General features: G+C 34.8%; 1 protein-coding gene across 3 annotated transcripts in view; it reads left to right on the top strand.

The window, feature by feature from the left end:
• KLHL8 (kelch like family member 8) overlaps positions 1-20,861 on the top strand; it is a 66,422-nt gene extending 45,561 nt beyond the window's left edge. Inside the window, exons 3-11 of one of the 3 annotated variants that reach the window (XM_047090484.1) lie at positions 3,011-3,157; positions 3,239-3,559; positions 5,444-5,630; positions 8,002-8,145; positions 9,100-9,211; positions 14,903-15,071; positions 15,293-15,452; positions 17,498-17,699; positions 17,940-20,861. In XM_047090484.1, coding sequence (XP_046946440.1) covers positions 3,011-3,157; positions 3,239-3,559; positions 5,444-5,630; positions 8,002-8,145; positions 9,100-9,211; positions 14,903-15,071; positions 15,293-15,452; positions 17,498-17,699; positions 17,940-18,063 — 1,566 coding nt within the window. In that variant the 3' untranslated portion in view covers positions 18,064-20,861. Of the gene's footprint in view, positions 1-3,010; positions 3,560-5,443; positions 5,631-8,001; positions 8,146-9,099; positions 9,212-14,902; positions 15,072-15,292; positions 15,453-17,497; positions 17,700-17,939 lie in introns of all 3 variants that reach the window. The other 2 variants (XM_047090483.1, XM_047090482.1) reach the window with 2 other exon arrangements.
• The last annotated feature ends 1,702 nt before the right edge of the window (positions 20,862-22,563 follow it).

Genomic DNA, 22,563 nt, shown 5'->3' with positions numbered 1-22,563 from the left:
GGGGTGAGAAGGTAGTGTTAAAATATTGTTTATCTGGAAATTGTAGAATTATGTTTTATGTAATGGCATGTTGGCAAATTTAAGCAGATTTATGCCATGTGAGGTTTACATATATTTGCATAGAAACTAAATCTCAATGGTGGCATGTGCAGAAAATTTTAAAAAAGGATATTTTCAGCCTGTTTTTAAAATGCTTAATATCAGATTTCAGATCCCATTTTAGGGCTTAAGTGAATTTGAAAACATGCCAAACTTTCTGCTTTAGTATAGGGTGCAACTTGAGTCTCAGTAAAATCTGAATCTTACCTGTGGATTCTTTTAAAAAATTAAATACAATATAACCAACAGAGATGATAATCTTGTATTTGTTTTTTTTGTTTGTTTTGTTTTTATAATGTTTGTTTATTTTTGAAAGGCAGAGACAGAATGTGAGCAGGCAAGGGGCAGAGAGAGGGAGACACAAAATCTGAAGCATGCTCCAGGCTCTGAGCTGCCAGCACAGAGCCTGACGCCGGGCTCAAAGTCACGATCCACGAGATCATGACCTAAGCTGAAGTCAGCCGCCCAACTGACTGAGCCACCCAGACGCCCCATAATCTTGTATTTGTTGAAGGGATATTCATTCTTCCTCCACATTAGTGAGAAAAGGTCAAGAGGAACATTTATAAACAAAAGCATTTATTATACATTGTAATACTCCTCAGGCCTTTTTCTTTAGAAGTTCTCATTTTAAAATTCATTCCCAAATAATGAGACACAACTGTAAGTGTATTACATAGTCAAAATGCTACATGAAAACAGGAATATTGGTAAAACACTAGCCTACTGTATTTAATTTTCTTTTTTAATGTTTGTTTATTTTTGAGAGGGAGACAGAGCATGAGCAGGGGAGGGGCGGAAGGAGAGAGGGAGACACAGAATCCGAAGCAGGCTCCAGGCTCTGAACTGTCAGCACAGAGCCTGACATGGGGCTCGAACTCACAAACTTTAAGATCATGACCTGAGCTGAAGTTGGACCCTCAACCGACTGAGCCACCCAGGTGTCCTGTAGCCTACTGTATTTAAAGATTACCTAACACAAAGTGCTAAGAAAACTGGGTAACTACTGCTGTGTTAATAAGGAGATAACTGGTACTCAGTACCAGAACTTCCAGATGGAAATAAAGGTGTATGTATAAAACATAAAACCCTAAGAATACTAGAATACGTGAAGTTAATGTGTTTAATATTAAGCATAGCATCTAAGGCAGAAATTATAAAGACAAAGATTGGTTTGATTGTGTAAAAATCTAGAGGGGGTGACTAAAAAAGCACACTATAAAAGAGAAAATTTTGAACTAATATATGGCAAACGACTCACACTCTAAATATATGAGGAGTTCTTACAAAAACATAAGAAAAAAAACATAGAATAAGTTTATAGAAGAGGTAAAAATAGCCCAAAATTAATGAATGATTCGATGATATTAGTATAAGATAAACTAAAATAGATAATATTTTCATGCATTAAATTAATAAATACTTTTTAATAAGTTAGTACTCAGAATATGGCACAAATATTGTAGGGAGATCAGAGATGGACAATTTAGCAGTCTGTATCCCAAACTGTGTCTATCCTTTGAAATACCATTTCTGGGGCGCCTGGGTGGCGCAGTCGGTTAAGCGTCCGACTTCAGCCAGGTCACGATCTCGCAGTCTGTGAGTTCGAGCCCCGCGTCAGGCTCTGGGCTGATGGCTCAGAGCCTGGAGCCTGTTTCCGATTCTGTGTCTCCCTCTCTCTCTGCCCCTCCCCTGTTCATGCTCTGTCTCTCTCTGTCCCAAAAATAAATAAACGTTGAAAAAAAAAATTTAAAGAAATACCATTTCTTTTTAGGATTTTATCTGTAGGAAATTAAATAGAGTGGGAGTAAAGTTTCAATTACAGCAAAACTTACTACATTGTCACTTAAAATAGCAAACTATTGACAGTAGTGTAATTTTTTAGGAAATAAGGTAAAATTTTAGTGTTTAAGTTTATTTATTTAAAGCAGAGGAGGGACAGAGAAAGAGAGGGGGAAGAGCATCCCAAGCAGGCTCTACACTGTCAGCGTGGAGCCAATTCATGGCTCAAACTCACGAACTCTGAGATCATGACCTGAGCTGAAATCAAGAGTTGGACGCTTAACCAGCTGATCCATCCAGGTGTCCCTTCATTATTATTCTGTTTTTTATATTATTTCAAAATAATTTAATAAGGAATGAAAAAAACTTTATTTAAGCTCATAGTAAATACTACTAAATAGTGGTCTGTTTACTTTGTGCTTCAATTTTCTCACTGATAAACTGTGGTTATATAATAGTGCCTACTCATAGGGGCATTGGGACAATTAAGTGAGTTAAGTAATATGTGAAAAGCACTTAGAACAGTGCCTGACATGACGACTGCGGTTGATAATACTGTGTTGTATATTTGAAAGTTGCTAAGAGAGGAAATCTTAAAAGTTCTTGTTACAGGGAAAGATAAAATTCAGAATTATGTGAGGTGTTAGATGTTTACTAAACATTGTGGTAATCATTCCATAATATGTACATACATCAAATCATTATGTTGTTTAACTTAAACTTACATAATGTTAGATGTCAATTATATCCACAAAACTGGAAAGCTTTTTTTAGAAAAGGGACTCACAGACCAAAAACAAGAATAGTGCCCAAGTAGTGCTAGATGATATATGCTGTTCTTCTTCATTCACAGAATGCTTCTGAAATTTGAGATTAATACAGAAAATCAGCTTACCAAATATACATTGTGGATAGAAGTGTAGAAGATAAGGGGCTAATCTGGAAGAAGAAAGTTGCCTGACTTTAAGAAATTGCCCTACATTAAAATAAGTGACCAAAGGATTACACTGTTAAACAAATACACTAAATTTGTGTGAAGTTTTTGTTCCTGCTACAACAGATGCTCAATGCTGATGTAAAACTGATTTTGATATTAAACTGTCTCCTTTTGTTTGTTTGTTTTGAACAGGTTGGCTCAAAGCTAATCTCTTGTCACAAACTAGTATTGGCTTGTGTTATCCCTTACTTCAGAGCCATGTTTCTCTCTGAAATGGCTGAAGCCAAGCAAACACTGATTGAGATCAGAGATTTTGATGGTGATGCAATAGAAGACTTGGTAAAGTTTGTCTATTCTTCAAGGCTCACTTTGACTGTTGACAATGTCCAACCTCTTTTATATGCAGCCTGTATTCTACAGGTTGAACTGGTGGCTAGAGCTTGTTGTGAATACATGAAGTTACATTTTCATCCCTCCAACTGCCTGGCGGTAAGAGCCTTTGCAGAAAGTCACAATCGAATAGACTTAATGGACATGGCGGATCAGTATGCCTGTGAGCATTTTACTGAAGTAGTGGAGTGTGAAGACTTTGTGAGTGTGTCACCCCAGCATCTCCATAAGCTTTTGTCCTCCAGTGATCTAAATATTGAGAATGAAAAGCAGGTCTATAGTGCAGCCATCAAGTGGCTTCTTGCCAATCCTCAGCATCATTCCAAATGGTTGGATGAAACACTTGCACAGGTAGGGGCTGAAATAGGATTGTGTATAGAAATGAAATGATATGGAAGCAAATTAACATGTGTCATTTATCAAGAAAAGTGCAGACTACCCAAAGGAATATAGAAATCATTGTGTAATATGATGTGAAAATGGCTTTCTGTTTACTTTTCTGTTTATTCACTATGCTATTTAAGGATAAGTCTGAATTGCATTTAATTAGAAATATCATTCTTTGCTTTTTAACCTGAATGGGTTTCTTGTTTTTAAAGTTTCTTCCTTCCTTTCTTTTCTTTCTTTGTTTCTTCCTTTCTTTCGTCCTTTCCTTTCTTTCTTTCTTTTTCTTTCTTTCCTTCTTTCCTTCTTTCTTTCTTTCTTTCTTTCTTTCTTTCTTTCTTTCTTTTTTCTTTTCTTTTCTTTTCTTTTCTTTTCTTTTCTTTTCTTTTCTTTTCTCTTCTTTTCTTCCTTTCTTTCCTTCTTCCTTTCTTCCTTTCTTCCTTTCTTCCTTTCGAGAGTGAGCACAAGTTGGGGAGGGTCAGAGAGAGAGGGAAACACGGAATCTGAAGCAGGCCCCAGGCTCTGACTGTCAGCACAGAGTCTGACGCAGGGCTTGAACTCACGAGTCGTGAGATCATGACCTGAGCTGAAGTCGCAGTTTTAACCCACTGAGCCACCCAGGCACCCCTAACATGAATGTTTAAAATAGCCCTTTGAGATTGCAGTACTGAATATTTTATTTATGTTGATAGAAAATGGTTCTGAGGAAACAGCTCTAAATAACTATTGTTTTATGATGAAGTTTCTAAATTTTAGTGAATTTCTTATTTGGAAAGAACCACAAGACATCACTTTCCATTTTGTTTTCTCACCACAGTTTTACTTTTGTAACCTCAGAAACATGGCTGTTTTTTATTTATTTGTTTATTTACTTATTGTCAACAGGGTAACTTGGATCGGGAGATAATAGGCCTTAGAAATGCTTTGAATATGTTTGTTAACAAAAACAAAAAGTTTTTTTTTTTAAATTTTTTTTTTTTCAACGTTTATTTATTTTTGGGACAGAGAGAGACAGAGCATGAACGGGGGAGGGGCAGAGAGAGAGGGAGACACAGAATCGGAAACGGGCTCCAGGCTCTGAGCTGTCAGTCCAGAGCCCGACGCGGGGCTCGAACTCATGGACTGCGAGATCGTGACCTGGCTGAAGTCGGACGCTTAACCGACTGCGCCACCCAGGCGCCCCAAAAACAAAAAGTTTTATTATCTTGAAGCTATATCTTATTTGTGTGAATGCTTATGTACTTTTAACTCAAAATCATATTACCTGGTTTGATCATCCCCTTTATTCGCTAGAAAATCAGTGCATCTTTAAGGGAAGAATGGTGAGTGCCTCTACTGAAAGAAGGGATGCATCCCTGATTTAGTATATAACCTTACAAGGTCATTGATTTGAAGAAAACAACGCTTGTTTAATATTATGACTGTTTCTGTTTTAGAAAGAAATCACATTTCCATTTGTTCAGTCTTAGCTTTAAAAGGCAAAAGAACAAAACATAGCGATTTTGTTTTGATTGCACCTTTTCTCTAGCAGCAGTGTGGCCTTGTGATTCTGACACAACCATTTTTGGAAGTAAGTAACTTGAATGAAGACATTGAATTATTTTATCCAGTCTGCTTAAATCTGTTTTTAAAGAGGAGAAGATGCATTTAACATATAATCTGATCTCATCAGTGCACCGTACTGAAAAATCACTATAGAACTTGGCTCATTGAACTTCACTCACATGTTAGAAAGGCTTTGTGAGGTAAATGAGTTTTAAAAAGAGAACATAAACATACTACAGTTGAAGTAGAGAATGAGCTCTCTAATTACAACTTAAACTTCATATTCACAACTATTCATGATCTTAGGTTCGTCTGCCACTGTTGCCAGTTGATTTTCTTATGGGTGTTGTGGCAAAAGAACAGATTGTCAAGCAAAATCTAAAATGTAGAGATTTATTGGATGAAGCAAGAAATTACCATCTTCATCTGAGTAGCAGAGCAGTACCTGACTTTGAATATTCCATTCGGACTACTCCAAGGAAACATACTGCTGGTAATGAAATTATTCATTTTATCACCTACTTGAAGGATCTTTATGGTATCTGAATATTGGTTATGTATGCCCAAACTTAATTCTAAGGGGGCATCTGGGTGGTTCAGTCAGTTGGTTGTCTGACTCTTGGTTTTGGCTCGGGTCATGATCTCATGGTTTGTGGGTTCGAGCCCCGTGTTGGGCTCTGTGCTGACGGTGCAGAGCCTGGTTGGGATTCTCTTTTTCCCTCTCTTTCTGCCCCTTCCCCATGCTCACTCTCTCTCAAAAATAAACTTAAACAAATAAAAATATTGAATTAGTGGGGCGCTTGGGTGGCTCAGTCGGTGAAGCGTCCGACTTTGGCTCAGGTCATGATCTCATGGTTCATGAGTTCAAGCCCCATATTGGGCTCTGTGCTGACAGTTCAGAGCCTGGAGCCTGCTTCGGGTTCTGTGTCTCCCACTCTCTCTGCCTCTCCCCTGCTCACAATTTGTCTCTCTCTCTCAAAAGTAAAATAAATTTAAAAAAATTAAAAAATATTGAATTGGAAAAGATGGCAAAGCAGTTGTAGACATTTTTTTAATGTAGTCATTTGGCAAATATTTATCTAGTGCCTACCACATGCCAAGTTCTGGGGCAGGCATCAGAAATGCAGATACACATAGCCAGCCCTATTTTGAGAGAACATGCAGTCTGATCTAGGGAAATAGACATGTGAATAAAAAAATGCACTGAAGTATTAAAGGGACATTGATATATTCATAAGTATAATGGGAAACACAAAAGAGTGGTTATTTTTACCTTGGAAGGGTCAGAAAAGGTTTTATAGAGAAAGTAAACCTTAGTTTTGAATAATAAACAGACGTTTTCCTAGGTGCCAGTTAAGGAAAGGGGTATTCGGTTCCTTTTGCATCTCTTGAATGTCTAGTACATACCAGGCACTGTGATAGCCCTGATTAGTACAAAATGTAAGTTAACATATAGTCCTAACCTATCTTGGACTCTGGAGACAGATATCAGCATAATCATTTCTAAACTGTGTTAAGTGAATGATATTACCAAAAATTGCCATTGGAACCATTGAGGATGAGCACTGTATGCATGTTGCAGAAACATGAAATTTAAGAGAAAGAGAGGGAGAAGATCAGGTTAGACAGTGCAACAAGGCCTTTATGCTGTGCTGGCTTTATCCTGTAAGGCATTGGTTCTCAAAGTATAAAGGAAGTGGTGGCCCCTGGCCCAGCAGCATCAGCATTCACTTGGGAACTTGTTAGGAATACAAATTCTTGGATCTACTCCACACCTATTGAATCAGAAACTCTGGGGGTCAGGCCCATAAATCTGGTTTATGCCTTCCAGATGATTCTGTAAACTTCACTGAAGTTTTGATATTTGTTAGATTGCAGTGAAATATGTATAAAATAAAAATTGCCATTTTAACCATTTAAAAAAAGTGTTTATCCATTTAGAGAGAGAGAGAGAAAGAGGGAGAGAGAGTGAGTGTGTGAAGCAGGAAAGGGGCAGAAAGAGAAGAGAATCCCAAGCAGGCTCTCCACTGTCAATGCAGAGCCAGAGCTGGAGACGGGGCTCCATCCCACGAACTGTGAGATCACGATTTGAGCCGAAATCAAGAGCCAGACACTTAATCTACTGAGCCATCCAGGCACCCTTAACCATTTTTAAATGCATATAGTTTAGTGACATTCGCTAAAGTTTTTAAGAACTACTGATGTAGGTAATGGAAAGCTGTTGAAAGAGTCTTGTAATTAGTTTACTCTGTTGACAGTCTGAAAGCCAAAAGACTACTACATGGGACATCAAGTAGAAATGTGGCTTAGATATCTAGCTTGGAAGGCATTGTGGTACAGATGGAATTTAAAATCAAGGAATGAATGTACTTTTCCTGTGTGATCATGAAGTATGTGAGAAGTAGGCTAAGGATGAAATATGGGAAACATGTGAAAGAGAAATTATTGGAGACAAAAGGAAACCTTGATATTATGGAAATCAGGAGAGTTAAGGAGTTTCCCCCAAAACAGGGTGATCAACATATCAAATGTGGCAGTTGTATTCAATAAGAAATTAATTTAGGAGTTTACTGGATATAGTTATGACCTTAGCAACAGAAATTTTACAGAGTGGGTGAAGATCTAAACCATACTATAATGAGATGTTTGCAAACAGAGATAGCTGATGTATCCTATTTGAGACATTCAAATTGGGAAAAAAAGAAAATCAGATTTTTTAGTAACAATGACATTGAAATTATCCAAGTAACTCATTTTTTTAGCATTTCATCAAAATTTTGACTTTCTAAGTATTTTTTCCACACTAATTTTTAAAAAATTAGGGAGCTATAATTTTGATCTCTATTTTGTGGCTTTACCTTCAGGTGTGCTATTTTGTGTAGGTGGTAGAGGTGGATCTGGTGACCCCTTTCGCAGTATTGAATGCTATTCTATCAACAAAAATAGTTGGTTTTTTGGGCCAGAAATGAATAGTCGAAGGCGACACGTCGGTGTAATCTCTGTGGAAGGTAGGTCCATTATTGTCTTAAGTCATAGCACATGATGATAACACTCTTTATAAATATGTAAACTTTGACAATTTCTTTCTGTAAGAAAATTGCTAAATTATAAAATGTTTCAATATTATCAATAAAATATTTGGGTGGTGATTATTTACCTGCCTTATGCCCATAGATGCTCAGCGAACAATCTCTTGCATGTAGATGCTTCAGTGGGAGATGAGTAGTAGGGAGAAGGGAGTTAAAATAAAGAGTTAAACTCTTTTGAGTTATATTTGCAAAATAAACCAAGGAAAAGTGTTTATTGAACTCAAATAAATATATATCAGCTTTTTTCTATATATTTATTATTGAAATTATATATATATTTTTACTGGTTACTGAAAATGAAATAATTACAGAAACATGGATAAATTGTTAGGAGACTTGAAAAATTAACTTTTTTTCTGATTATAGAAGCTTTTTTGGGGGAAATTTGAAAACATTCTAATAAGTAAAAATCATCTATAATCTAAACACCCAGAAATAATCCTAGTTGACATTTTTGTATATAATCTTTACAGTTATTGTATGTGTATTTTTAATAATTTCATTTAGAAAAAGTTTGATCATATGTATTGAATTTTATATTTTCTTTATATAACATAATGAGCATTTTAAAAATTTTATCAAACATTCTTTGAGAGCATGATTAGTGATTTCATCTACTAAGTAATAAGTTGGGAAACCTAAGGTAGGATAGTGTTTGAGCATTTAAGTAACTTCATATACAGCAGCACATTCCAGGCATTTTATTAAGTAGAAGCTTATAATTATTTTAATTTGACTATTTGATATTAATTCATGATGTTGAACAGAAGAATAGTTTGAAATTCTCATGCTATTCTAATTATATGTTGAGTATAAATCTATATAACAGTTTACTTACTTGGAATCAAATGAAAATGCCTCTCTATTTGACAGGTAAAGTGTATGCAGTAGGTGGACATGATGGAAATGAACATTTAGGTAGCATGGAGATGTTTGATCCTCTCACTAATAAATGGATGATGAAGGCCTCAATGAACACAAAGAGGTGAATCAGCTTGGAAATTTTTTTTGATTTGTTGGAAAATAAAGCTCCCAATAATTTAAAGGGCTCATTTTCTGCTTTTTACACTTTTAGAAACTTAAAATACCTTCTTAAACACATTTTGTTAAAGCATCCATTGAGAATATATTTTATATTTTTATATTTTAGAATATAGTAACAATTGATATAGTTTCCATGTAAACCTGAGCATTGACTTTTTTTTTTTTTTTTACTTTTAACTCTGAAATAATTTTAGGTTTTCAGAAAAGTTGCAAAAATAGTAGAGTTCCTGTATACCAGTGGTTCTCAACTAAAGATGATTTCACTCCCATTTTGGAATGCTTGGCAATACCTGGAGACATTTTTGGTTGTCATAGTTTGGGGTCGGGGATGTTGGGGGAGTTGTTGCTGGCATCTAGTTGAGAGAGGCCAAGGATGCTGCTAAAAATCCTGTAATGCACAAGAAAGCTCCCCACAGCAAAGAATTTTCTAGCCCCAAATGTCAGTAGTGCTGAGATAGAGAAATCCTGCTGTATATACTCTTTACCCAGTACCTATAATGTTGACATCTTACACCATCGTGGTACAATTATTTGAACCAGGTAACTAACATTAATACAAAGATATTAATTAATCCATAGACCTTATTCAACTTTTGGCAGTTTTTCCACATATTCCTATGCTTTGAATTGGTTTTTCTTATCTAGTTATATTGGCTATTAATCTAATTCAGCGTGAATAGTAGCAGAGATAGGCATTTCTATCTTATTCTTGATCTTAGTAGAAATGTCTCTGTTGTTTCCCTAGTAAATGAGATACTGGCTTTAGGACTAAGGCATAGTATTTCAACATGTTAAGAAAATATCTCTCATTTTTTACTTATTTTTTATTAGCATTAATATTTAAACTTTTCATCTACCGTAAATTGAAATATATGTTGCTAAGTGGATCAGTCTAAAGAGGAGAAAGATTTGCAGTAGCATGACTTAGTGGATGTTGACTAGCCTGTTCAGAATTTTTTTAATGACTATTCTACCGAATTTTCAGGTATCTTAAGGTGGCATCAAGGTTCAAAAGCATAGTAGACCAAACATACTCTAAATTGATAGGCAGTAATACCTAAAAATATTAAGGTTACAGGTTAAAAGCCTGCTTTAGATATTATGAAATATGAAATATACCAGTACAATATGGTGGAAAACCAGGTTTGCAATTAATTTATGTTTCTTATGGAGAAAAGTACATGAACCAATATGAAGCACAGCTCTTAAAAAAAAAAAAAGAAAGAAAAGGAAAATGAATACAGTGTAGTTGCCTGTCTTGAGAAGTGGAGTCTTTATATCAAGGAAGATTGTAGTGGTATTCTTTATGCTGATCTGTCTGTATCTATAGCTGGGGTCTCAGTGGGATATACAACATCATTTGGGAGATGGTAATAAAAGTTAGACTCTATACTTTTTTATTGCATCCTTTTAAATTTATTCTGATTGGATTTTTTTTAATGAATTTAACCTGCTAATACAGTAATATATGTTTATCATTTGAAAATAATTATGGTAAATGGGTGCACACAGAAATTATTGTAAATGTGAGAGTTATAACCTGGGATGCATGCAAGGACTAGCAGGTTAGTAAGAAACCTGAAAACTGTGTCATATAAAAAATTGTTGAAGATTTTTGGTTTGGAGAGAGGATTTTTAAATTTTATTTTACTTCCAGTGTAGTTACCATACTGTGTTATGTTAGTTTCAGGTGTACAATATAATGATTTAACAGTTTCACCCGTTCCCTACCCACCTTCCCATTGGTACCATCTGTTTGTTCTCTATATTTAAGAGTCTGTTTTTTGGTTTGTTTCTCCTTTTTTTTTGTTCCTTTGTTCCTTTGTTTTATTTTCTTAAATTCCACATATGAGTGAAATCATACGGTATTTATCTTTCTCTGGCTGGCTTATTTTGCTTAGCACTGTACTCTCTAGTTCCATCTGTGTTGTTGCAGATAGCAAGATTTCATTCCTTTTTATGGTTGAGTAATATTTTTTGTATGTATATACCACATCTTCTTTATCCATTCATCTATTGATGGATACTTGGTCAGGTTCCATAGCTTGGCTATTATAAATAATGCTGCAGTAAACATAGGGATGCATATTTTCCTTCAAATTAGTGTTTTTATATCCTTTGGGTAAATACCCAGTACTGGATATTAGGGTAGTTCTATTTGTAATGTTTTGAGGAACTTCTGTACTGTCTTCCATAGTGGTTGCACCAGTTTGCATTCCCATCAATGCACAAGGATTTCTTTTATTCCGTATCCTTGCCAACATTGTTGTTTCTTCTGTTTTTGATTTTCAGCCATTCTGAGAGGCGTGAAGTGGTATCTCATTGTGGTTTTGATTTGCATTTCCCTGATGATCATTGATGTTGAGCATCTTTCCATGTGTCTTTCGGTCATCTGGATGTCTTCTTTGGAGAAATGTCTGTGTGTGTCTTCTGCCCATTTTTAAATTGAATTATTATTATTATTATTATTATTATTTTGGTGTTGTGTAAGTTCTTCATATATTTTGGATACTAGCCCTTTATTGGATATGTCATTTGCAGGTATCTTCTCCCATTCAATATATTTTAGTTTTGTTGGTTGTTTCCTTTGCTGTGCAGAAGCTTTTTATTTTGATGTAATCCCAGTAGGTTATTTTTGCTTTTGTTTCCCTTGCCTCAGGAGACATAAGTATAAAGATGTTGCTATGATCAACATTAGAGAAAATACTGCCTTTGCTCTCTTGTAGGATTTTTATGGTTCCAGGCCTCACATGTTGGTCCAAGTCTTGGCTAAAAACCAGCTTAGCATCATGATAAAAAGGCAAGGGTATAAAAATTAAAAGTGTACTTTAGAATTTTCTCCCATGTTTTAATCTACGCATTATAATTTAAGCTATTGGTAGTTACTATGTAGCATAAATTCAGTTCTATACAAGTATAAAAATGTTATTTCTAGGTAAGTGACAAGTAATAGTGTATTTTAAGACCAGTTTTTTTCTTCCCTAGGATTCTTTCTCCTTGTGAAGAAAAAAGAAAAGCTAAAAATCTCTTTTCAGCAGAACTCTCTTCACATTTCCATCTAATATCTCATACTATAACATGAGAAGAAAACCCAGTTAAAAACATTTTATGTTAAATTAATTAAAAATAGAAAATTAGATGGCAGTGTGATCCCCATGTGCAGTTCAGTTTAAAATTGCTCATCACGAGGCGCCTGGGTAGCTCAGTTGGTTAAGTGTCTGACTTTGGCTCAGGTCGTGATCTCATGGTTTGTGGGTTCAAGTCCCACCATCAGTGCACAGCCTGCTGTGGATCCTCTGTCTCCCTTTCTCTCTGCCCCTTCCTCACTCACTCAAAAAAACAAAAACATTAAAAAAAAATAATAAAATTGTTCATTTTCATATTAGCCATTTTTAACTCTTACAGAATGTTGCTACAGTTTGCAAACCTTGATATAAACCTCAATATTTGAAGTTAGGTTTTATTAGTTTGGGTTTGTTTCTTTAAATAAAATTGCAAGATAAAATTAAGGTGTTTTGAATTTTATTCTCTGTACAAAGCTGCTCTTAGGCAAGATTTTCAGTATTTATCCAGATAACTCTTTTTCTTCCATTATGTTTTCACTCTGAATCAAGAAGGCAGAATTATTCTCATATCTAGGTTTATGTGAATTATTGAGCTGTCTTTGACATCCTCACTCTATTTGCTGAATTGTGAATTTGAAAAAGGAAAAGGAAAGGGTAATCTAATTTAATCTCCCATGTGGTGCAAAATAGATATTATTTTAACAAATACACATATAATTCATGTAATTCACTGGGAGGAATTACAGAATGCTCCACTACATTTATTAGAAATATAAATAAATGTTACCATAAATCCATGGAAGGAATGAAATTACCTTGGGAGAGAAAGTAAAAGTGATAAGAGGCCTTAGGGAACTTCAGAATTTGACAATGAAGTAGAAAAGAAGGCGCTGATAAAGGAAACAGAATAGTACCAGCCAGAGATTTAGGAGGGAATTCACACGTGTGATTTCATGAAGATCAACAGAGTTTTGAGTAGTAGGAAATAGCCAATAATGTCATATGCTCTTGTGGTTTGGGATGGTGGTGGGGAGGGAGATTTATCTGGCACACATCTGCCACGATATAACACCTGTATGTCCTAGCATGCACACACATATTCACACACCTGTGAGTTTTTATTGCCACAGTATTTTGTAAGTCATTGCTTGATACTCAAGAGAAACGAGGTTAAGGGGACTGAAAATGAGTAACAACATTATCTTTAAGAATTCTTCGTAGGATTCTCTTTAATTAAAGAGTTAGAATCTCAGTTAAACAGCTGTGCTCTCCAGTAATATAGCTAATACATAGCACTAAATATGGGCCAGTTGCCATTCTAAGTGCTTTACCTATATTAACTCAATACCACCCATGTCTGCTCCTTTCTCAAATGGGTTACAGATGAAGAAGCAAGGTAGTAGATGTTTATAAAATATACTGCTTTATCCAAAGTACATACCAACTCAGGGACGGATTATAGTTTTAGAATAGTTTAAATCTTTTTTTTTTTTTAACATTTATTTATTTTTGAACAGAGAGAGACAGAGCATGAATGGGGGAGGGTCAGAGAGAGGGAGACACAGAATCCGAAACAGACTTCAGGCTCTGAGCTGTCAGCACAGAGCCCGATGCGGGGCTCGAACTCATGGACCTCAAGATCATGACCTGAGCCAAAGTTGGCCGCTTAACCGACTGAGCCACCTAGGTGCCCCAGTTTTAGAATAGTTTAAATTTTGATTGCTTTGAATGTGTTTTTTAAGAAATTGATGGAATTTTTTTTCTGATCACCATTACAGTGAGTTAGCTTTTAACAAGGGCTGTCTCCTTCTTTTCAAAAAGAGAAATAAATGTCCATCAGAACTAAACCAATGTGATATAAATCATGTAATATTAAAATTGATTCTTTTGTGTGGTACAGTGAAACCCTGCATCAAAACACGTGCTCTGATGGGCACCTGGGTGGCTCAGTTGGTTAAGCGTCAGACTTCGCTCAGGTCATGATCTCACACTTTGTGAGTTGGAGCCCTGCGTCAGGCTCTGTGCTGACAGCTCAGAGCCTGGAGCCTGCTTCGGATTCTGTGTTTCCCTCTCTCTCTGCCCCTCACCTGCTCACGCTTTGTCTCTCTCTCTCTCAAAAATAAATAAACATTAAAAAATTAAAAAAAAACCCAATAACACGTGCTCTGCAATTACATTAATTTAGAATTGAGATTGACTTCTGACCTCCATAGCAAAATATCTGTGTCAGTTCATTAATCTCTTATTATGCAGCTGTGTGTTTTGCTAATTGAATGTTTTGGACTCCACTTATGGTATTTTGTTGGGTTTTACTTTATTTCATTTGAGTTTAAAGTAACCTGTGTAGGCTGCATATTATAAAACTCCAGAGGGCACTGTTCATATAGAGTCACACAGTTTGGCAGCCTTGTAGTCATCTGTTTAGAAGCTTTGATAAATCTAAAAATAATGGGGAAAAAACACTGAGGTTTAACAAAGTAAACGACTTCCCGTTAGCATGATATTTTCACTACTTTTTTCCTGGAAACACAACTGGATGCTAAAGTGTGTTTTTATTGTCTTTGCAGGCGAGGCATAGCCTTGGCCTCCTTGGGAGGTCCAATTTATGCAATTGGAGGGTTAGATGACAACACTTGCTTCAATGATGTAGAGAGATACGATATAGAATCTGATCAGTGGAGTACAGTGGCACCAATGAATACTCCCCGTGGAGGAGTTGGCTCTGTGGCTCTTATAGTAAGTTATGTGGCAGTTTGCTTATTGGATTGCATCATGTCACATCCCTAACCAAATAAGGAAAAGTCTGCTATATTCATTTCTCCAGGATGCAGAGATTGATTGCACACCATATTATGTCATGAAACACTGCTTTCTTGCACAGTCCAGTCTACCATTAAGACCATATATAAATCATTTAAAAATCTAATGTCATGTGTTTTTATTTTTTCTTTATTTAGAACCATGTTTATGCAGTAGGTGGCAATGATGGAGTTGCTTCTTTATCTAGTGTGGAGAGGTATGATCCACATCTGGATAAGTGGATAGAAGTTAAAGAAATGGGTCAACGAAGAGCAGGCAATGGAGTTAGTGAGCTCCATGGTTGCTTATATGTTGTTGGTGAGTGGATGGTATTTCTCTAGTTTAATTTATTGAAGGATATACAATGATAGTGTCATAAGACAACACAATAACACAGATTATGTTGCAGTTAGGCTCAAGTGGAATTAGTCCTAAGATTTGCTTTTGAATTATTAAGGTTCACATTCATGCTTTTTTGTTTACATCTTCATCTGTCATGTTTAAAATTTCTACTTTCATATTTTTACTAGGAGTAGCAAATATATCTAGAGTAGAAGATTATACTTAAGATACATGTTTTTTAGTGTAAGGACACAAATGTACTTTGCTATAATAAATCTTTAAAGATCTAAGACATTTTTTCTCATCTTCATTTCAAGGGAATTATGTTGACTTCTTTAAGCAAATGCTTTTTGACTCACTGAACTGCAGAATTGGATGGAACCATAGGGCAGTGCTTTCTCAAACTTTGATATGCATATGAATATTCTGGAGATACTGTTAAACTGCAAGGAAGGAGCCCAGATTCTGTATTTCTAAGAGCTCCCAAGTGATAATCAATGCTGCTTCTGGTCCATTCAGCACACTTTCATTAGCAGGGTTTTAAAGAACTATGAAATGGGAATAATAGAATTACTAATGAGGATTAATGAGAATTATCTTTGAGAGACTTATTCTAAGAATTAGCGATAATATATATGAAGCATCTCAAACTGCATCTGGTACTTTGTAGTTACCCAGTTAATAGATAGCAATATTGTGATTGCTAATTCCCTTCTTTACAGAGAAACATAACATAAACATAATGTGAACTTATCTTACATGATGTGTTATGTAAATGTATGTTTAGTGTTACATAACTTATAGTTCTCGATAAGGAAATGTGGGATAGTATTAGCATTGAAATATCTGCAAGTAATAGAAGTCATGTTTCTATGTGCTTATGTGTATTAAAGAAAAGAAATAACATAATTTACCTTCAGATCCTATCTGACCATCATAGCTTTGTGAGGTAGCAGAGACTCAGCATGAATAAATTACTCATAGTCACATGCCTGTACTACTGACAAAGCTGGAATTTGAACTTGAGTCTATGAGAAACCAGAGTTCTTGCAGCACACCACTGCTGTCTGTCACAGCTCCCTATTTGGGAGAGCTGTCCCTATCTTGGTCATGGTGGTAATGATACTACTGTATGCATTTGTCAATATTTATTGAATTATGCACATAAAATTGGTGAATTTTACCTCACTTAAGTTGATTTAGTAAAGTTAAATCCATTAGAGAGTTAACTGTTGGTTGTTGCTTTTTTTTTTTTTTTTACTGACCTTGTTTCTAAATAGACTGATCGTTATAGCAATACTTCCTGTCCTCAGGAAAATAGGCTTACTTGCTCAGGAGAGTTATTACTCATGTAGACTGAGATGGAGTCTAAAAAGAGGCACAGTTATCTTTAAAGGAAAAAACCCTCAGGAATATAATAAGTAACATTGTTAGAATGATATATGGAGAGGACTGTCATCATCTAGAATATGTAGCATGAAGATGTAGTTTTGGCAAAAATTGGTGGAAATTCAGTCATAGCCATCTCTGTAATTATGAAGGCCATTAACAGTATTAAGGGAAACAGTTGGAAAACTTTAACATATCTAAATGAGTGAAATGATTCAGTGGTAGTTTATTCTCAAGCCCTCTGTTTAAAAATATGATACACACTGTACACATAGAGAAGGAATCTCGGTACTATCTTCCTTACCTCTAGGAGGCTAAGGACAAATTATATAAATGTTTGTGGGGGTTTTTTCTTCTAAATTATCTGCTTAGAGACAGGGACTTCGAGTTTTTCCACTTTAAGATTTTTAATCTTAGTATTGAGGTAAAATACTATCTAAATTATCTTGAATTGTAGAAAATGTCTGATTTGACTTGGTAGTGATGATGGCCATTGGGGTGAATTTTTTCCTGGATTTTCTCTATTTTCTAAAATGTCAGAAGATTAGGTTGTAGAAGCTATTGGATTGAAATTTAATAGTTAATTTCTATGAGATGTAGTACTATTAAAAATCTTTTTTTTTTTAATATAGGTGGTTTTGATGATAATTCTCCTCTGAGTTCAGTTGAGCGGTATGATCCCCGAAGCAACAAGTGGGATTATGTAGCAGCACTTACCACTCCCAGGGGTGGCGTGGGGATCGCAACAGTGATGGGCAGAATCTTTGCAGTTGGTGGTCATAATGGCAACGCATACTTAAATACAGTGGAAGCATTTGACCCAGTGCTGAATAGGTAATTTTCATGTTTTCCATATGGTTTAATGGGATCTTCCAGTAGCAAATTACTCCAGAGTGCTAAAATACTTATAGTCATAGCTATTAATTTAAAACATTTGGGATATCTTATCGCCCTGAGGAAACTTGCTGCCTTTCAAAACCAGTCTCAATAATAGGGAGTTTTTGTTTTCAGTTAGTATTTTGAGTAAAATAAATCATGCTTTAAGATAACACACTTTTCCCTATATCTTTACAGGTGGGAGCTGGTTGGATCTGTGTCTCACTGCAGAGCTGGAGCAGGTGTAGCTGTGTGCGCCTGTCTAACTAGCCAAATTCGAGATGTAGGTCATGGATCGAATAATGTGGTGGACTGTATGTGATTTGAGGTCCAGCCACCAACAATTTAGTCATATTTCATATGCAGGAAAGACAACCAAGGTTTTGTATGATCACTTTTGAACAGTTTTCACTACTGCTAGAGTCTTATTTTAAATGGAAGCTGTTGTAGTGTGACTAAATGCAGCATTTAGATGGTAGCTGAAGAATTATTAGTAATAAAGATAAATTTGATACTTCCCACTTTAGCAAATAATGGGATAGGGAAGGAAAACAATCTAACCTGAAATCATACCTCCTCTGAAAAATGTTTAAAAAAGTACAAAAACCTTGAAATCCCTTTTTAAAAACATTTTGGATAAATCAAAATGTAAAATGGAATTATTTCCATTTTGCCTGAGTTTTATCTTTCCTTTTGCCTAAAAGTGTTGACTGTAGGCAGTGGACTTTTCCTAGAGGGGTGATTAGAACCTATTCATCAACACAAGTATATTATATCAGGATACATGAGAGACCTCCTTTTGAAGATCATTTCTACTTGGTGCTGATGAATTTATGCCTTGCTTTTTTCTAGATGTCAGTTTTTAAATTTCTTGGATATTTACAGAAGTAGAAAAAATGTTTAATCTTTCTGAGTGCCACTAGCTGAATTTTCAGAAGCTTTATGGGAGAGCTATCCAAGCGCTTAATTTCAGTTTGACTTGTTAGGGTACCAAATACCTAGCTGAACTAATTCCATCTAAATAAATCTATACCTTCATTTTTTCATCTCATATGAAAAGATTCGTTTATTAGCAAAAATTGAATCAGAGGAAATGGCTTTAGAGTTAATATTATTCTAGTGCCCAGTTGAGACACCTTGAGAAGAAATGGTGTCAATTACATGACTCACTGAGGGAAATCTGAAAATATTTCTTTAATTTAATCATTTGGTTTTGAGCCCAGGATTATTATCTTTCCATTTTGCTCTTTTTTTTAAAACAGTATCAAACATGAGTTTATTATCAGAAAATGAATGCATTTTTACAAAAATTCTTTACAGAGTGTGGTTTACAGAATGTGGTTCAAGCCCATCATTACCAATAAAAGACATTGTTGGTAAAAACAGAGAAAGATTGAAACTACTGTTTTTTTCTGTATAATTAATCCCCTCCAGTATATTTATTGAGCTTCAACTGAAAATATTTCTGTTCATTAATTTGAAGCCAGGATATTGATAAACCTATTGATTTAACAGCTCTTCATGGTTTTAACCAGTATTATAAAATGGCCTATTCATTATATGTAAATATTTATATAAATATTTATGAAGAATATTAAAATATTCTGTTTTGTATTTGTAATGCACTTTGGTACCTTTTTTCCAGGCCTTCCTACATTTTCCTGTTGTCGTGCCTCAGAATTTAGTGTAGTTTCATTGCTGGCAGCCATCTGGTTCACAAAGAATGAGGGCAGTGAGGAACATTACCCCCATCCATCCAACTCTGAAGTTCATTGCCTAGTAACTCTGATGGCCTTCATTAAAAGGCAACCTCAAGAGTACCTGGCTAGCTCAGTCAGAAGAGCATGCTACTCTTGATCTCAGGGTCATGATAGCATGCCTCATGTGGGATATAGAGATTACTTAACATAAATTTTAAAACTTAAAAAACAAAACAAAACAACCTGGGCTTGTCAGTACAGCAGGGTAGAAAGCCACATTACAAAAGCCAGTGCCTATTTGGTATATTAGACCAAAAAAATAAAAAATAGTAAGAGGGCTAGCAGATAAAGGTCTTTCTTTCATGAGGCAGATTTAAAAGTTCCTAAATTGTGCCTTTTTTTTTTTTTTTTGCTATCAGCTCATAGGCAAGTTCGTAAGTCATCGCTAGATTTGAATCAGTGTTCTCTTGTGTAACTATAACCATATTTCAGTCAGTCCCCAAAGCATTTAACTCAATAGCACTCACTGGACAGGTTATAAACTAGCTGGATATGGAGAATAAATCTCAACACCTGGCTTCAACTGTCTATTTCTTATGTCTCATGGAATTCTTGTGAATAATGCTTGTCTGGCTGTGGTTACTAGTATGTTTTACTTTTATTTTGTGGGAGAGGGGATCTCATTGATCTTACTGTTTCTAAGATTATTTAAAATGCTTTTTTTCTTTAATATATTTCTGCCTAGCACATGTAGAGTTTAGGAGCATAAAGGTGTTACATTTGTTTCTGGTTTTTATTATACTATAGTCATCTAACATACTAAATTGGTACCCTGGCTACTCATAAAATAGGAACTACTCATAAGGGAAGTAAAGTGAAGTAAAGGAAACATGTAGCTGTCTGTTATATTATGTGTAGATACTTAGGAGCATAGTCTTGAAGGACCTGACAATAGTATGAAAAGATAAATAGTGGAATCAATATACGCAGTTTATTAAAGACACATTTTTGAGATAGGAAATGACAATCAGGCTGAAGGACTCCTGCAATTGAAAGATAATTATATTCATAGGAATAATGACATGACATTATCAAAACAAATGGCTACTTAACTGTGAGGACTTTCATTTTAACCTTTGATGTTAATAGGAATACCAAACAGTGATCTGAAATAGAGATAACATTCTGAAATAAAGAAAAATTCTGGCAAAAAATTAAAAAAAGGTTCACATATTATTTTTCTTCAAGAGGAATTGTAGATGTGTGGTTCTCCCATAAAGTCATTAAAGCCACTGCTTTCCTGTATGGTACTGCCACTTTAAATTACTTGATATTGTTTTTTACTAACTTCACTGTACTCGGCATAACTGATTATTTTAAATTATTTTAAGTGTTTGAATAAACTTTGTATTGTACTCCCTCTAAGGAGTATTATTTATTCTCTTAATTCCCACACAAATTTATAATGCTGTTAAATGCCTAGATAAGAGATTGTTGAGATTACATAAACTCCTCTTGGAAATGGTAAACTTAAGAATTTTCTTGTTCCTTTTTCTTCGTGTCTTACAGAGAATGCATTAAGAATCTAATTCATATCTTTTAAGTTAAGAATGTTTCCTGTGATTTCTTACATCAGACTCCTAAAGAAATTATTATTGGTGTGTCATTGGCTATCTCTTTATGTGGAATTAAAAGTTGCAATAGTATTTTCTTAGAGCCATATATAAATTGTGTAGTAATACTCCAACAAATCAAAATAATAAATTATGATATGTACTACCAAATACTGAGATCAGAGTTGGATTCACATCAGTACAGTTGGTTCAAAATATACTGCATATATGTATTATGAATAGCAACATCTATAAGGTCTATGTAACTTTGTATCTTATTTTTTTGATGGCTTTTACAGAATCCTATCAAAACTATGTAATTGTTTATTCTCCATCCTTGAAATTGATTTAGTAGGTTGGCTGTAATATTTTTTCTTATATAAAGGATGTTTTTGTTTAACTGAAAATAGATTTTTGTTATCCTTACAAATATTAAAGGTTAAAGGCAACTAATATAAAAGGTTTCACTAAGCAAATGATGAAGAAGTGGTCTCTTCAGCAGCTGCAGACTTGTACTATCTAGAAATGAGATAAATGCATAAAGATGGGTTAGGATGAATGTTGCCCTTCTGAGTAAGTAACCTGCTTTTTTTTTTTTCCAATTATGTTGGCATTGCTAAACATTTTTCTGACAATGGCCCCAAGAGCCTACTTATAAGGCATCCAAGAGGATTAGTCTCATCATTCATCTTAGTCATATGTTGATTTGTTTTTTAATAAAAAAAAATTTTTTTTAAGATTTTATTTTTAAGTGATCTCTACACTCAATGTGGGACTCAAACTTACAACCCCAAGATCAAGAGTCACAGATGTTAATTCTGACTAGAATCTTAACTTGATTATGGCCATGTGTACTTTATTCATCAACCTTGATTAAAAATATTTTATAGTTATAACGGGAAATCTACCATCAAAAAATAAGGTTTTTTTTTTAATAGAAAATTTTTTTGCAAGTCAATGGAAGATTTCTAGTCACCTTGAGCAATAGTAACTTTAATGAAGGAACTATGTAGCTCCTTTGAGGATAACCTTATTTGATACAAAAATCTTATGGTTTTTGTTGTTTAAAAAAGTTACTTGATGGTCCATACTAAGTTCAGTCTACCTGAACAAACTCTTTAGAATATAAGGGGTTTCTTAAATTTGGATAATAGTTGAGGGGAGAATTAATGACATAATTTTTTTAAGCATGTAGTTTGTACCAGTCACTTTATAACATTTTAATCTTTCAAAAATTCTGTATTTTACAGTTAAAAAATAGATTGAAAGACATTAAGTGACTTGTCCAAGATCCATAACTAATGAGTGATTGGCCAGCTAACCTAACCAGCTGTTATGTCTGCTCTTACAAGGTAGTATACATACATTTAAGGAAAGTTGATTTCCTTTTTCATAGTGTCTTAGCAATATAAAAGTATTTCTGGTCACTGTGTATCTGTTTTTTGTCCCTTTAATTTGTTAAAATCGCGATATAATTGACATACAACATTAATTTCAGGTGTACACCAT

This window comes from Lynx rufus, unplaced genomic scaffold, assembly GCF_022079265.1.
Source record: "Lynx rufus isolate CCGP_SWC_20201006 ecotype Redwood Valley unplaced genomic scaffold, mLynRuf1.p SCAF_3, whole genome shotgun sequence".
NCBI lineage: Eukaryota > Metazoa > Chordata > Mammalia > Carnivora > Felidae > Lynx > Lynx rufus.
This window is presented reverse-complemented; position numbering and strand designations above follow the sequence as displayed.